Source organism: Hemiscyllium ocellatum, chromosome 14 (assembly GCF_020745735.1).
Source record: "Hemiscyllium ocellatum isolate sHemOce1 chromosome 14, sHemOce1.pat.X.cur, whole genome shotgun sequence".
Taxonomy (NCBI): Eukaryota; Metazoa; Chordata; class Chondrichthyes; order Orectolobiformes; family Hemiscylliidae; genus Hemiscyllium; species Hemiscyllium ocellatum.
The window spans coordinates 66995679-67009883 of NC_083414.1; the positions used below are offsets into that span (position 1 = coordinate 66995679).

The following is a 14205-nucleotide window of genomic DNA, read 5'->3' on the forward strand; positions in this document are numbered from 1 at the left end:
CTGCCTTTATACTCTTCAAAGAATTCATTCGATCTATCCTGTCTATACCTGACAAATGCTTCCTTATTTTTCTGAACCAAACCCTCAATTTCTTTAGTCATCCAGCATTCCCTATACTTACCAGCCTTTCCTTTCACCCGAACAGGAATTTACTTTCTCTGGATTCTTGCTATCTCATTTCTGAAGGGTTCCCATTTTCCAGCCATCCCTTTACCTGAGAACATCTGTCCCCAATCAGCTTTCGACAGTTCTTGCCTAGTACCGTCAAAATTGGCCTTTCTCCAATTTAGAACTTCAACTTTTAGATCTGATCAGTCCTTTTCCATCGTCGGGCAGCATGGTGGCTCAGTGGTTAGCACTGCTGCCTCACAGCACCAGGGACCCAGGTTTAATTCCAACCTTGGGCGACTCTCTGTGTGGAGTTTGCGCGTTCTCCCCGTGTTCGCTTGGGTTTTCTCTAGGTGCTCCGGTTTCCTCCCACGATCCAAAGATGTGCAGGTCAGGTGAATTGGTCATGCTAAATTGCCCGTAGTGTTAGGTGCATTAGTCAGGGATAAATGTAGGGATATGGGTCTGGGTGGGTTGCTCTTTGGAGCGTCGGTGTGGACTTGTTGGGCCGAAGGGCCTGGTTCCACACTGTAAGGAGTCTAATCATTATTTTAAATTCAAAGTTTGTGCGAAGATTTGTAGCTCGGGTGCTTGTTGTAGTGGTTCTGTTCGCCGAGCTGGAAGTTTTTGTTGCAAAAGTTTCGTCCCCTGGCTAGGAGACATCATCAGTGCTCTGGAGCCTCCTGCGAAGCGCTTCTTTGATGTTTCTTCCGGCATTTATAGTGGTCTGTCCTTGCCGCTTCCGGGTGTCAGTTTCAGCTGTCCGCTGTAGTGATTGGTATATTGGGTCCAGGTCGATGTGTCTGTTGATGGAGTTTGTGGATGAATGCCATGCCTCTAGGAATTCCCTGGCTGTTCTCTGTCTGGCTTGCCCTATGATAGTAGTGTTTTCCCAGTCGAATTCATGTTGCTAGTAGTCACACACTCAGACAACAAGCAACATGAATTCGACTGGGAAAACACTACTATCATAGGGCAAGCCAGACAGAGAACAGCCAGGGAATTCCTAGAGGCATGGCATTCATCCACAAACTCCATCAACAGACACATCGACCTGGACCCAATATACCAATCACTACAGCGGACAACTGAAACTGACACCCGGAAGCGGCAAGGACAGACCACTATAAATGCCGGAAGAAACATCAAAGAAGCGCTTCGAAGGAGGCTCCAGAGCACTGATGATGTCTCCTAGCCAGGGGACAAAACGTTTGCAACAAAAACTTCCAGCTCGGCGAACAGAACCACTACATTATTTTAAATCTAATATAATTATGATCGCTGGCCCCAAAGTGATCCCCCACAAACACCTCAGTCACCTGCCCTGCCTTATTTCCCAAGAGTAAGTCAAGTTTTGCGCCCTCTCTAGTAGGTACATCCACATACTGAATCAGAAAATTTTCTTGTACCCACTGAACAAATTCCCCTCCATCTCAACCCTTAACACTGTGGCAGTTCCAGTCTGTGTTTGGAAAGTTAAAATCCCCTTCCATAACCACCCTATTTTCTTACAGATAGCTGAGACCTCCGTACATGTTTGCTTCTCAATTTCCCTCTGACTATTAGGGGGTCTATAATACACTCCCAATAAGATGATCATTCCTTTCTTATTTCTCAGTTCCAACCAAATAACTTCCCTGGATGTATTTCCAGGAATATTCTCCCTCAGCACAGCTGTAATGCTATCCCTTATCAAAAATGCCACTCCCCCTCCTCTCTTGCCTCCCTTTCTATCCTTCCTGTAGCATTTGTATCCAGGAACATTAAGCTGCCAGTCCTGCCCATCCCTGAGGAGAAAGTGAGGATTGCAGATGCTGGAGATCAGAGCTGAAAGTGTGTTGCTGGAAAAGTGCAGCAGGTCAGGCAGCATCCAAGGAGCAGGAGAATCGACGTTTCGGACATGAGCCCTTCTTCAGCAATGAAGAAAGTGTGCCAAGCAGGCTAAGATAAAAGGTAGGGAGGAGGGACTTGGGGGAGGGGCGTTGGAAATGCGATAGGTGGAAGGAGGTTAAGGTGAGGGTGATAGGCCGGAGTGGGGTGGGGGCGGAGAGGTCAGGAAGAAGATTGCAGGTTAGGAAGGTGGTGCTGAGTTTGAGGGCTGGGACTGAGACAAGGTGGGGGGGAGGGGAAATGAGGAAACTGGAGAAATCTGAGTTCATCCCTTATGGTTGGAGGGTTCCTAGGCAGAAGATGAGGCGCTCGTCCTCCAGCCGTCGTGTTGCTATGGTCTGGCGATGGAGGAGTCCAAGGGGGAGTTGAAGTGTTGAGCTACAGGGCGGTTGGGTTGGTTGGTCCGGGTGTCCCAGAGGTGTTCTCTGAAACATTCCGCAAGTAGGCGGCCTGTCTCCCCAATATAGAGGAGGCCACATCGGATGCAGCGGATGCAGTAAATGATGTGTGTGGAGGTGCAGGTGAATTTTAATCCCAGGTGACCAGGTCAACAGAAAGCAAAATCCAAGTGTTTATTCTTAATGAAAATAATTATTTATTACAAATAATTAGGATTTAGCTACTGATAAATAATCATGTGAACCATCGCATATAACTACTAACTGAAATTCTTAATCTCTTTTGGTACGACATGGAGACAGACAGCTAAACCAAATCAGTCTTTCGATCTTTGTATTCACAACACAGTAAAATTTAAACCTTCAAAAACTCTCAAAATTGACCCCAGTTGTTCCTAACCAGGCTTTTAAATAACCAATCCCAGACTCTGCAAATAATCAATTCCAGACACCTGTTTGATTCTTAAACAAAAGACTTAGTAATTTATTCACAATATGGTGACATCAACAGAGTAAAACTAAATAAAGTAATCTAGTTATTGTCTATTCTTTAAACCCAACCTTTGTTTTCATCCCCATTCACACAAATGATAGACAAACAAAACAGTTAAGAGATAAATAAAAGAACACAACTGGCCAAATTACTCAGTGTTTTCACATCATGTTGTTCCACAGGCACCTTTTTTTGAAGATGTCAATCAGGGTTACCTTTTCAGTTCACTCAGACAAAGGCATTAAATTTATAACTTAGTTTTCTATTTTCAGACTTGGCAAGAACTGCTCATGGGAGTTTAGGTAGGGAGCTTTCAAGTCTTCATGCTGTAGCATCAACAGCCAGATTCAATTTTCTCAGTAAACACAGTCTAAAACCAATTCAACTCTGACCACTGGATAAAAGCAAATTACTGCGGATGCTGGAATCTGAAACCAAAAGAGAAAATGCTGGAAAATCTCAGCAGGTCTGGCAGCATCTGTGAGGAAAGAAAAGAGCTGACGTTTTGAGTCTAACTACTAACTGACCCTTCGAAACATCAGCTCTTTTCTCTCCTTACAGATGCTGCCAGACTTGCTGAGATTTTCCAGCATTTTCTCTTTTGTCAACTCTCACCACTCCCTGACAGACTGCTCATCTCATCCACGAGGTTCCAGTTACCTTTCAATATGTGCATCTGCTTAAACTTAAGGTCTTTTCCAGACTTGGTGGAACCAATACCCAGGTAGTTTTCCAGTACTTGAACTGTCTTTTATGAGCCTACAAAGTGAAGCATCAGCAGCATATTTTACAAGAGAGCCATACAAATTTCAACCTGATCCTATGTTACAGCGCATATATGTGTATGTTCCTTCTGGAACAAATCGCAATCAGAAATGCAATTCCACCTAATTACAAAGTGGCTAAGGACAATAACTTAGGAGAACAGAGGATAATTGTTGCCTCCTAATGTTGTTTTGGCTCAGAAAAATTAGTTCAGCACAAGCCAAGCACAACCAGTTTGTATGTCTTACTAATACAAAGTGCTAATCCTGAACTTATGGAGGGCCAGCTTCATAAGTTTAGTTAGAAAAAGGTCTCACTGGTGCACTGTTGATGGTTTAATCCTCCCACAGTCACAAAGATGTGCGGGTCAGGTGAATTGGCCATGCTAAATTGCCCGTAGTGTTAGGTAAGGGGTAAATGTAGGGGTATGGGTGGGTTTCGCTTCGGCGGGTCGGTGTGGACTTGTTGGGCCGAAGGGCCTGTTTCCACACTGTAAATCTAATCTAATTTTATTAATTTTATTTTCTTATCTCTATTGCAGGAAATAACAAACAAAATCTTATCTGATTATGATATATTTGATGAGTTTTCCTACAATCTCTCTGATGATGATTTTGAAGCTAAGTAAGTGCCATACATTATGAAGGTATTGTGAACATTAAATTATTAAAAATTATAAAATATTCTACCAAGCATGTGAAATATCAATAGTGTGTACTTTAAAGTATAGGTTTTAACTCTTCACAAAGGAGAGGCAGTGGCCAAATGGTTTGAGCGTTATGACTTTAAGAACTATGTCCCCTTACTTACCATTCATATAAGCCAGAGGCCTGATAACACCCTTGACTGTGCCTAGAAATCACTTTGCATTGACAATATTAGCTTAACTTCAAATAAACACATCATAAATCTTCAAGTAAACAGTATCCACCTAATTAATTTGAGTTATATTTGGACAGTTGAAAAACATTACAACAGGGTGTCAGGAGCAGTGATTTACAGTATGGTGTACAGCAGCGATTGTTCTTAAACTAACTCCAAGAAGGTTGATATCCCAGCACCAAGTCACCCTTTATGGCACAAGTGCATAGTACATGACACTGACCCAGCTAGCTCCGAGCTTGCCCCTACAGTGAACAAAATACCTGTTCTGAACACTTCTGCGTATATCTGTCAGCCAGGGCCCCTTGACTGGACCAGCTTAACAGCCCCAATTAGGGGACTCATATTCCATGTTGTCCACCTCGCTGACCTTGATTCAATCACTACATAACTCCCTCCTAAGTCCTGGGACTTAGGCTTGTTCTTTCTCCTGTAGTTTCTCCTGGGGAGTTTTCACAACAGGTCCAGTTCCTCTGACTCTGCCTTAGATACATAGCCCATCACTTTCACCTGGAGCATCAAAGCCGAAATTTATCTTCTTCTTCATAGTGGCAGTAACAGCTTTGAGGCTGTGACATCTGCTGTATCCATCCCATCTTCAGGGGTTTCTTTGATCTAGGCGGAGGGGGGAAAATGCACAGGTTCTGACAACCTTGCCAGTTGTTCGGAGGGGCCCGGCATGTTTTGCTTCTGCCCTGTTTGTGAGGTTACAGCTTTGATGTGGTCCATGTGCTTGTTCAGAACTGCCTCTCCTACAGGGACTTTGTACGTCACGGGACCTGACCTCGTGTCAACCACACCTCTTACCCATGCAGGGCCATTCTAGAGGTTTTGACACCAACATTCTTCCCCTTCCACTTAGAGGAATCTTATCAAGTTTTGAGAAGATTTGTAGCTCAGGTTGAGGTTCTGGATGTAGGTTTGCTCACTGAGCTGGAAGATTCATTTCCAGATGTTTCGTCACCCTACTAGGTAACATCTTCAGTGGGCCTCCGGGCAAAGCATTGCTGATAATTCCTGCTTTCTATTTATATGTTTGGATTTCTTTGGGTTGGTGATGTCATTTCCTGTGGTGAGGTCATTTCCTACTCTTTTTCTCGGGGTTGTTAGATGAGGTCTAACGCGATGTGTTTGTTGGTAGAGTTCCAGTTGGAATGCCATGCTTCTAGGAATTCTTGTGCGTGTCTCTATTTGGCTTGTCCTAAGATGGAAGTGGTGTCCTTCCTGATCTGTAGGAAAGGATACTAGTGAGAGAGAGAGTCATATTGTTTTGTGGCTAGTTGATGTTCATGTATCCTAGTGGCTAGTTTTCTGCCTGTTTGTCCAATGTAGTATTTTGTAAATGACATTAGGTTTGTTTGTTGTCTGTATAGGGTCTTTCAAATTCATTAGCTGCTGTTTTAGTGTGTTGGTGGGTTTATGGGCTCCTATGATGCCAAGGGGCCTGAGTAGTCTGGCAGTCATTTCCTGGCAGGAATCTTTTTACCAGTATTGGCATTTCTGATGCCATTTCATCCTTGTCCTCCCAAGGCCTGGGAAGATAAGGCTTAACCTGGTACAGACTCTTCTCTCCATTAGCAACTTTGCTGGATCTGTCCCTGTAGTTGCTTGAGGGATGGCCCTGTAACCAAACAGGAACTGGGACTGTTTGGTCTTGAGTGAAGCTGTAGACTGTTTCTTTAAGCCTGCCTTCAAGTTTGGGCTGCACTTTCCATCAGACTGTTGGATGATGGATGGTATGAAGCTGTTCTTACATGCTGAATGCCATTTGACTGTAGGAAATACAGGGGAATCTCGATTATCCGAACGTAGTGGGTGGGCACTATTTCGTTTGGATAATTGATTATTCGGTTAATCGTTTAAATGCCTTTCCTCTGGGGCTCGGAGTTTTTAAAGTCTGCTCCCCGTTCAGGAGACTACAGCACACCACGCGCGAGTCCCGCCCCCAACCCCGTGCAACACCGCCCCCAACCCCGTGCAACTCTGCCCCCAACACCGCCCACCTGCCTCCAACCCCGTGCACACCACCCCAACACCACCCCTGCCCCCAATACCGCCCCCTGCCCCCAACACCACCCCCAACCTCGTGCAACATCACCCCTGCCCCCAACCCTGTGCAACACCACCCCGCCCCCAACACCTTGCAACACCATCCAACTGCCTCCAACCCCGTGACAACATCGCCCCTGCCCCCAACACCACCCCCAACCCTGTATAACACCGCCTCCCCGCCTCCAACCCCGTGCAACATTTCCCCTGCCTCCAACACCGCCCCCGTCTCCAACCCTGTGCAACACCACCCCCAATACTGCCCCCCTGCTCCCAACACCACCCCCAACACCACTCCCAACCCTGTGCAACACCACCCCTGCCCCCAATACCGCCCCCCTGCCCCCAACATCACCCCCAACCCCGTGCAACATCACACCTGCCCCCAACACCGCCCCCACCCCCAACCCTATGCAACACCGCCCCTGCCCCAATACCGTCCTCCCGACCCCAACACCACCCCCAACCCTGTGCAACACCACCTCCGCTTCAACCCTGTGCAACACCACCCCCAACCCCGTGCAACACTGCCCCTCCAATCCCTACAACACCCCCCCAACCCTGTCCAACACTACCCCCCCCCCCATCCAGCCCGCCCCTCAACCCTGTCCACATCCGCCCCCTCTCCAAGGCAGCTGGACTGTACATTAACAACAAGACTGCTGCAGTTGCCCTTGTGGGTTAAATCTCCAGATAACGCGCACACGCAACCACAGCCACACACACAACCTTTTACTGCAACTTTTTGACAGGTTCCACCTTTGCCCTATACAGGACAATGTTGGAGAGATTATCTAGGGACGGTGGGAAGGTGACTGAGGGTACACGCCTGTGCAGAACTCCAGGGAAAGTGTGTGGAGAGAGGGTGGCAGACAGTCATTTGGAGATGGTGCCTGTTTAATCACTGTAAACAAAAGACGCGATCAGTGTTGGAAACATGTCTTTGATGTCATGTTTCCATCGGGACTTCGAGATCTCCTTCAGATAATTCGATTTTTTGGATAATTGGTATTCAGATAATCAGGTTCCTCTGTACTTGAATTCCCGACTGCTAAATGATGGCCTGTGACCAACACATCCAGGAGTTTGTGTGTTGCAACTTTTCATTGTCGTTCTCGAATGAAGTCTGGGCACTTCCAGTCACTTTGAATGGACATACGCAATGACTAACAACATAGAGCTCATGAAAGGGTGGCATAGTCGATACATTATTATATCCAGGGTTTACCCAGCCATACCCATGAATGTGGAGGATCTGCTGGTGGTAACTTTTGACCTTGTTGGCATTCTGGTCCCTGCCCAACTAACACAGCTATGTCAGCATCCAAATCTGACCACCAGACATAATGTCTGGTGAAGTTCAGCCAGATATTGGCAGCGAATCTTGCTCACGACAATCACTCTTGCTCCCCATAATAAAATGTCATCCTCTATGATGATCTGGTTTTGCTGGTTCCAGAAATGTTGTTTCCTTTTGTTTTCCCCAACGGACCTGTTGTTTCAGATTTCCCCAGGATGAGATCTTCTCGTGTCCACATTGTGATGTCAGTGGTGACTGGAAGAGTGTACAGAAAGTTTAAATCCAGAACGGACTGTTCTAGTCGTAGCTGCACCGATGGTATATCTGCCAGTGGGAGGCACCTCAGGGCATCTGCATTTGCCACTTGGCCTCCTGGATAGTGTTTCAACTTGTAATAGTCCACACTCAGAATGAGAGACTGCTAAATTCAATTTGAAGTTATGTGCGGCACCGCCCTGTCCTCTTTAAGTAGCCCTAGTAGGGGTTTGTGGTTCATTAATGTTATGATTTACATCTATAAGGGTATTGATGGAACATTCTCACAGCAAAAGTGACCGCCAAACCTTCTTTTTCTATCTGGGTGTATCTTTATTTGGCATCAAAGTCTAGGATACATACTCTATCGGGCATTCCTCTCTGCCACGATGGGCCAACAATGAACAGGGAGGCATTGCATGTCAGCACCACCTGTCACTTGAGATCATAGTGCACTGACACTTTAGATAACAATAGCTGCTTCTTCACTTCCCTAAAGGCTACTTCTTGGCTATGATACCATTTCCAGGATGGAGGCCAGGTTATGTATTAATTTTCTATAATAATTCACCTGCCCAAGGAAATATCTAAGCTCTGGTACAGAGTTGGGAGCCGGGACACCCTTGATCACCCTCACTTTATCTTCCAAAATGTGTACGTGATCTTATTAACGTTGTAGCCCAAGTAGGTTACTTGGCATTCCTAAAGTGTACACCTGCCTTGAAGAAACATTTAAATGCTATGTCAAGTTGTAGAAATGCTCTTTATTAGTCTTCACTGTTATTAACACATCATCCAGATAAATAGCCCTTGTAAAGTGTTCTTCATCATCCACTGGAAAATTGCACAGGCTTTTGAAAAGGCGAAGCCCTGATTACAGTTTGTACTTTTGCATGTAAGCAAATGGGACTTGGCAGGCCTTGCTGAGTTGTGGAATTGCTTCTTGGTCAACATGGCCCCTTTGATAGTCCCTAGTCCTTACTGAGAAACTTCTGGGTATTTAATTAGGACTTCACTCAGGCAGCCATTTTCTAATAGAAAAATGTTGAGCCAACCTGGGTGAATATTTTGAACCAATTTCACCCCATCAAGCTTGGGACTTAGCCTTTTACCACAATCAATGGTAACTGAATCAGTTACTTTTCATAAGAGACCAGAACCGAAGTTGTATCCTTAATCTGTAAAGATTGCCTGGTATCGGTTCTTAGTTTAACTGAGGTTTTGTGCAAACTTAAGGGTTGGAATCCAGAGACAATTTTGTTAAAGGATGGTTCTGAGATCACCGAGATGGCTGTGCCAGTCTCAATCTCCTTTAGAACTGGGTGACTATTTAACCAGACATTTATTTTGACTGCTTCTCATTTGAATGTTGCTAAGCAATTTAACTGTTCCTGACCAGATGTAGATGGATTTCACTCTCCTGGATACTGTCTATGAGTTTTCTTGCTCAATTTAGAGCTAGTGGGATTCTTTTGCTGTCTCAAATCTGCATATCAGCAGCAACTACAAAGGCTTGCCAGCTTAGACAAAAAAAATTTAACCGTTTGGCTGAGGATTGGTTTTGTTTTGGGGTTTTGCTGTGGACTGACCTAGAGAGGGTCATGAGAGGGCAATGGCACTTCTACAGGGCAGCACTGATTAAAGTGATGGTTAGGAGATATTTAGCATGGAATAAGCACACATGCATTCAATCATATTGGACTCTTCCCTGGGTGTTTTACACCTTCCTGATTTCTAAGTTCATATATTTTATTTTAGTATCGTTTGATTATTTATGTTAATAATTGTACACTTTTCCACTATATTAGTTCGACAAAAGAAGCTGTACTGTTTTGGACTGCAAGTATAAAAAACAACGCTTATGTGCTAAATGAATGTCATAGCATATTTTTAAAGGGAAAAACATATTCAAATATTTTAAAAGTGGCATAAAAGTTTTGTTACTGTGACAGTTGAATTATAATTATTTGTTGCCATTAATTTGTCTCTGGCACCATGTCTCACAATTTACAGAAAATGTGAAAAGTTTTGTCCATTTCATCATTTAAGGCACTTATTCTGTTTCCTTGCAGATGGAGTGCGATTGCTGCACCTCACTTAATCACTACACGAATGGAGTTAATAAAAGTGCAACACATGGAGGAGGAAGAGCTTTTCCGTAAAATCCAACTATCAGACCAAAGCACTTTGCAGGAGAAGATTGAAGGATTAGAGGTATTCCACTGTGGCAAGAGAAGAGATAAAATGTGCTGAGTATCTTTTGCTCCTATGACCTGGATGCCAAAGACCAAATTGATCTTTTCTTTTTAATTTTGCCCATTACAGGATAGATCCATTGTCCACCTAAAAACTTGCATGCATTGTGTAACCAGACAGATATCATGTAACATACTGTCATTACATTCTACATAAATGCCATTCCCAAATGAACCGTCAGTTTTTTTAAAGGGGTTACTGGTATTATCTAAGATTTGAAAAGTATTTTCTATTTCAGAGTCTGCATATTTTCTTGTGAAGTTCCAGTTTCCTCCTTCACGAAACCTAATCATCTAATCAGAGAAGTCTGGCATCAGTGCAACAGTAATAACAACTTGGGTCACTACAGTGTCTTTAATGCTGAAAATTGTCCCAAGATAGGAAATAACATCAAGCAAAGAAAGAGATACTATTAAAAGCTTTGTCAACAACTTGGGTTTTAAGGACTGGGAGGTAGAGAAGTATAGGTGAGAAATTGGAAAGCTTAGAGTCTCGGTGGCTAACATCATGGCTTTGAACAGATTTCATTATGCACAAGAAACCAGAGTTAGAGGGAGGCTAGGGATAGTTACAAAGTTAGGGATAGCACACAAACTTTTCACAAGCTATTTGACCCTGAACTGATCTTCCAATCCCACATCTTCTCCATGGAAGGCCAACTACTTTCCTCATACCATTACCTATTTCTGCCTTGCCTCATTTCACCAGCTATTAGAAACTTCACCCCTACTTTTTTTACCTTCATATTTGAGTATTTCGAAACTATCTTCACCAACCTTCCATTTTCTACACCCTATAAACTTAAACGTATCTAAAACACTGCTGCTCATTTCCTAAACTGTATCATCATGTTAAATTTTCAACTTTGTTGACACCCAGTTCACCAACACCTCCTTTTTAAACTGTTTATCTTGTGTTCAAATCTGTTCATGGCTTTGTCCCTACTTTTGATGTTCTCTAGTTCCACAGCCATCAGTATCTCTGTGATGCAACCCCCAATCGTCAACTTGCCCTTAGCAGCCATAACTTTAGATGCATAGGGCCTAAGGTGTGGAATTTCTTATCTAAGCTTCTCCAGCCCTCTCCTTAATACAATCACCGTGGTCAAACTTTTACTAACCTATCATAATTGTTAAATTATGCATCTTTGAATGCTTTGGGCTACTTTCCTATGGTACCAGGGCCTAATAACTGCCAACTGTTCATAGAATCGTAGAAACCCTACATTGCGGAAACAGGCCATATGGCCCAACAAGTCTACACTGACCCTCCGAAAAGTAACCCACCCAGACCCATTCCCCTACATTTACCCCTGACTAATGCACCTACCCTACACATCTCTGAACACAATGGGCAATTTAATACGGCCAGTTTGGACTGTGGGAGGAAACCGGAGCACCCAGTGGAAACCCACATAGACACGGGGAGAATGTGCAAGCTCCAGAAGTCACCTGAGGCTGGAATTGAACTAGGGTCCCTGGCTCCTATGAGGCAGCAGTGCTAACGATTGAGCCATGGTGCCACCTGTAGGTTGTTTATATAAATTGGCCTGTGTACAGACAAATGTGGATCACACATTTGTAACTGTTCCTACCAGTGAGCATTAATGCTCAGTGTGTTGTATCAGTTTAGAGATTTATCTTATTAGGTAGCTCATGCTTACATACAGCTTTTACATTTTAGATGGTGGTAGCTGGATTTTCTGCGTATACTGATATGAATCGTGCGCATGAAATCGCTAATGAGGTGAGACGAATCCATAAACAATTGGTGGAGTCACAGCATCAAGCACAACTTTATAATAGTAGAGAACGACTCTTCGAAATGCCAGTCACGAATGTGAGTATAGTTTAATTAAATGCTAGAGTATGTCTAATGGATATGATATGAACTCAAATTTAGTACACCTTATCGTGTACCACAGTGATCTGAGAAACTATTCACAATATTTAGTAATGCCTTATATAGAAAACTATATATGTAGGGTTACTAACTCGACTGATTGGGGTGGCATGTGAGTAGGGTAGATGGGAATATACAACTACAAAATGACATTGATAAATTTGTCATGATCACATACCTGACGACCAACTTCATGTTATGGTCACAGATGAAATCATTCAAGTTAAGTTATGATGATCTGGTTAGGGACCACTAACTTCTATTTTTAAAGTAAGAAAAGGTGAGATCCAGGGGAGTTACAAACAGAATAAGGCTACAAGATCCAAGCTGCAACAATAATGTATTATACAAGTTAGAACAGTAATACAATTTGCAGTAAAGGTACAACTTATTTCTAACTCTGAGACTTAATGTGTGGAATACTATGATCAAGCATCCCACAGCACAGATCAAATAACGTACACTATCAAGACAGATCCCATGGATCCGATTGTCACATAGCTCCATATATTAATGACATATTAATTAAACTACCTCTGATGAATTGCCTGAATGACTGCTTCTATTCTAGTTGATTACCCTCCTGATCTGTGTTCCCTTGGATTTCAAAATTGCAGTCCAGTACGTATTCACTGTACTCATATAATCACTGATTTTGAATTTATTCAGCAGGTTACTGATACAAGTATCTTGAAACTTCCTTCTCTAAAAAGGATTAAAATTCTTTGTACGTCTGGCACCACGTGTAGAGAGAAATCAGAGTTAATGTTTCAGGTTGAGTGACCCTTCTTCAGAGAACCCTTCACTTGACTTGAAACATTATCTCTGATTCCTCTCCACAGGTGCTGCCAAACCTGTTTTTCCAGCAATTTCAGTTCTTTCACATTTAAAAAAAAATTCTTTGTGTTTATTTGATCACCTAAATCAAAAGTTTATCTTTGTATGAGAAGCATTTAGCAGAAGAAAACAGGTGTGTATAATTTGACCTCTGTTATTTTTTGTAAACAGTATGAGAGGCTTTACAAAATGGTAAAAGAATTCCATCCCTATCGGGATCTATGGACAACGACATCAGATTGGTTACGCTGGCATGACAGCTGGATGAATGATCCACTGACTACCATTGATGCAGAACAAATTGAGAAGAATGTAATTGAGTCCTATAAAATTCTGCACAGGTGCACCAAATTATTTAAGGATATTCCAGGTAAATCATTGTTTCAATTCCCTTTATAGCATATAAATTAATTCTGATAATTCAATTAATTTTTATTTAAAAAATTGATTATCCAAAAATTAAATTGAATATTGCTAAAGAAGCCACATTTTATTGAAGCTTTTCAACTCACACTCATCAGACAAATGCTCAAGCTATCTTAAATCTTTTTGATTTAAGGTAATTATGAAAAAGGACAAAGATGAATCAGAAATAAAGGTTCTGAATTGGGGAAAGCCAATTTTAAATGATAAGGCAAAGTCTGGCCAAAGTGAACTGGGAGCAGGTACTTGCAGGAAAATCATCATCAGAGAAATCAGACACATTCAAAAGGGTATTAATGAAAGGGCAGTGTTAACCTTTTTACATAAAGATGAAAGGTGGAACCAACAAGTCCAGAGAACCCTGAATGTCAGGGAATGTTCATGATTGGATAAGAAACAAATGGAAGTTTATGGTAGATGCCAAAGGCTAAAAGTAACAGATGCCCTAGAGGAGTATAGAAAGTGCAGGGAGTTGCTTAAAAAAGAAATGAGGAGGGCAAGGAGGGGTTATGAGAAAACAATAGCAGGATACCATTAAGGAAAATCCAAAAGCAATTTTTAAGTATACCAGGGACAAGGAAGTAGCCAAGGAAAGAGTAAGGCCACTCAGAACCAAAATAGTAATCTGTGTGTGGAGCTGGAAGATG

At 42.9% G+C, this 14205-nt stretch overlaps 1 protein-coding gene across 1 annotated transcript in view; it reads left to right on the plus strand.

The window, feature by feature from the left end:
• dnah1 (dynein, axonemal, heavy chain 1) overlaps nucleotides 1-14205 on the plus strand; it is a 437548-nt gene that overhangs the window by 101030 nt on the left and 322313 nt on the right. The window contains exons 15-18 of the mRNA XM_060835044.1: nucleotides 4196-4278; nucleotides 10213-10354; nucleotides 12080-12235; nucleotides 13307-13505. Coding sequence (XP_060691027.1) covers nucleotides 4196-4278; nucleotides 10213-10354; nucleotides 12080-12235; nucleotides 13307-13505 — 580 coding nt within the window. The remainder of the gene's footprint in view (nucleotides 1-4195; nucleotides 4279-10212; nucleotides 10355-12079; nucleotides 12236-13306; nucleotides 13506-14205) is intronic.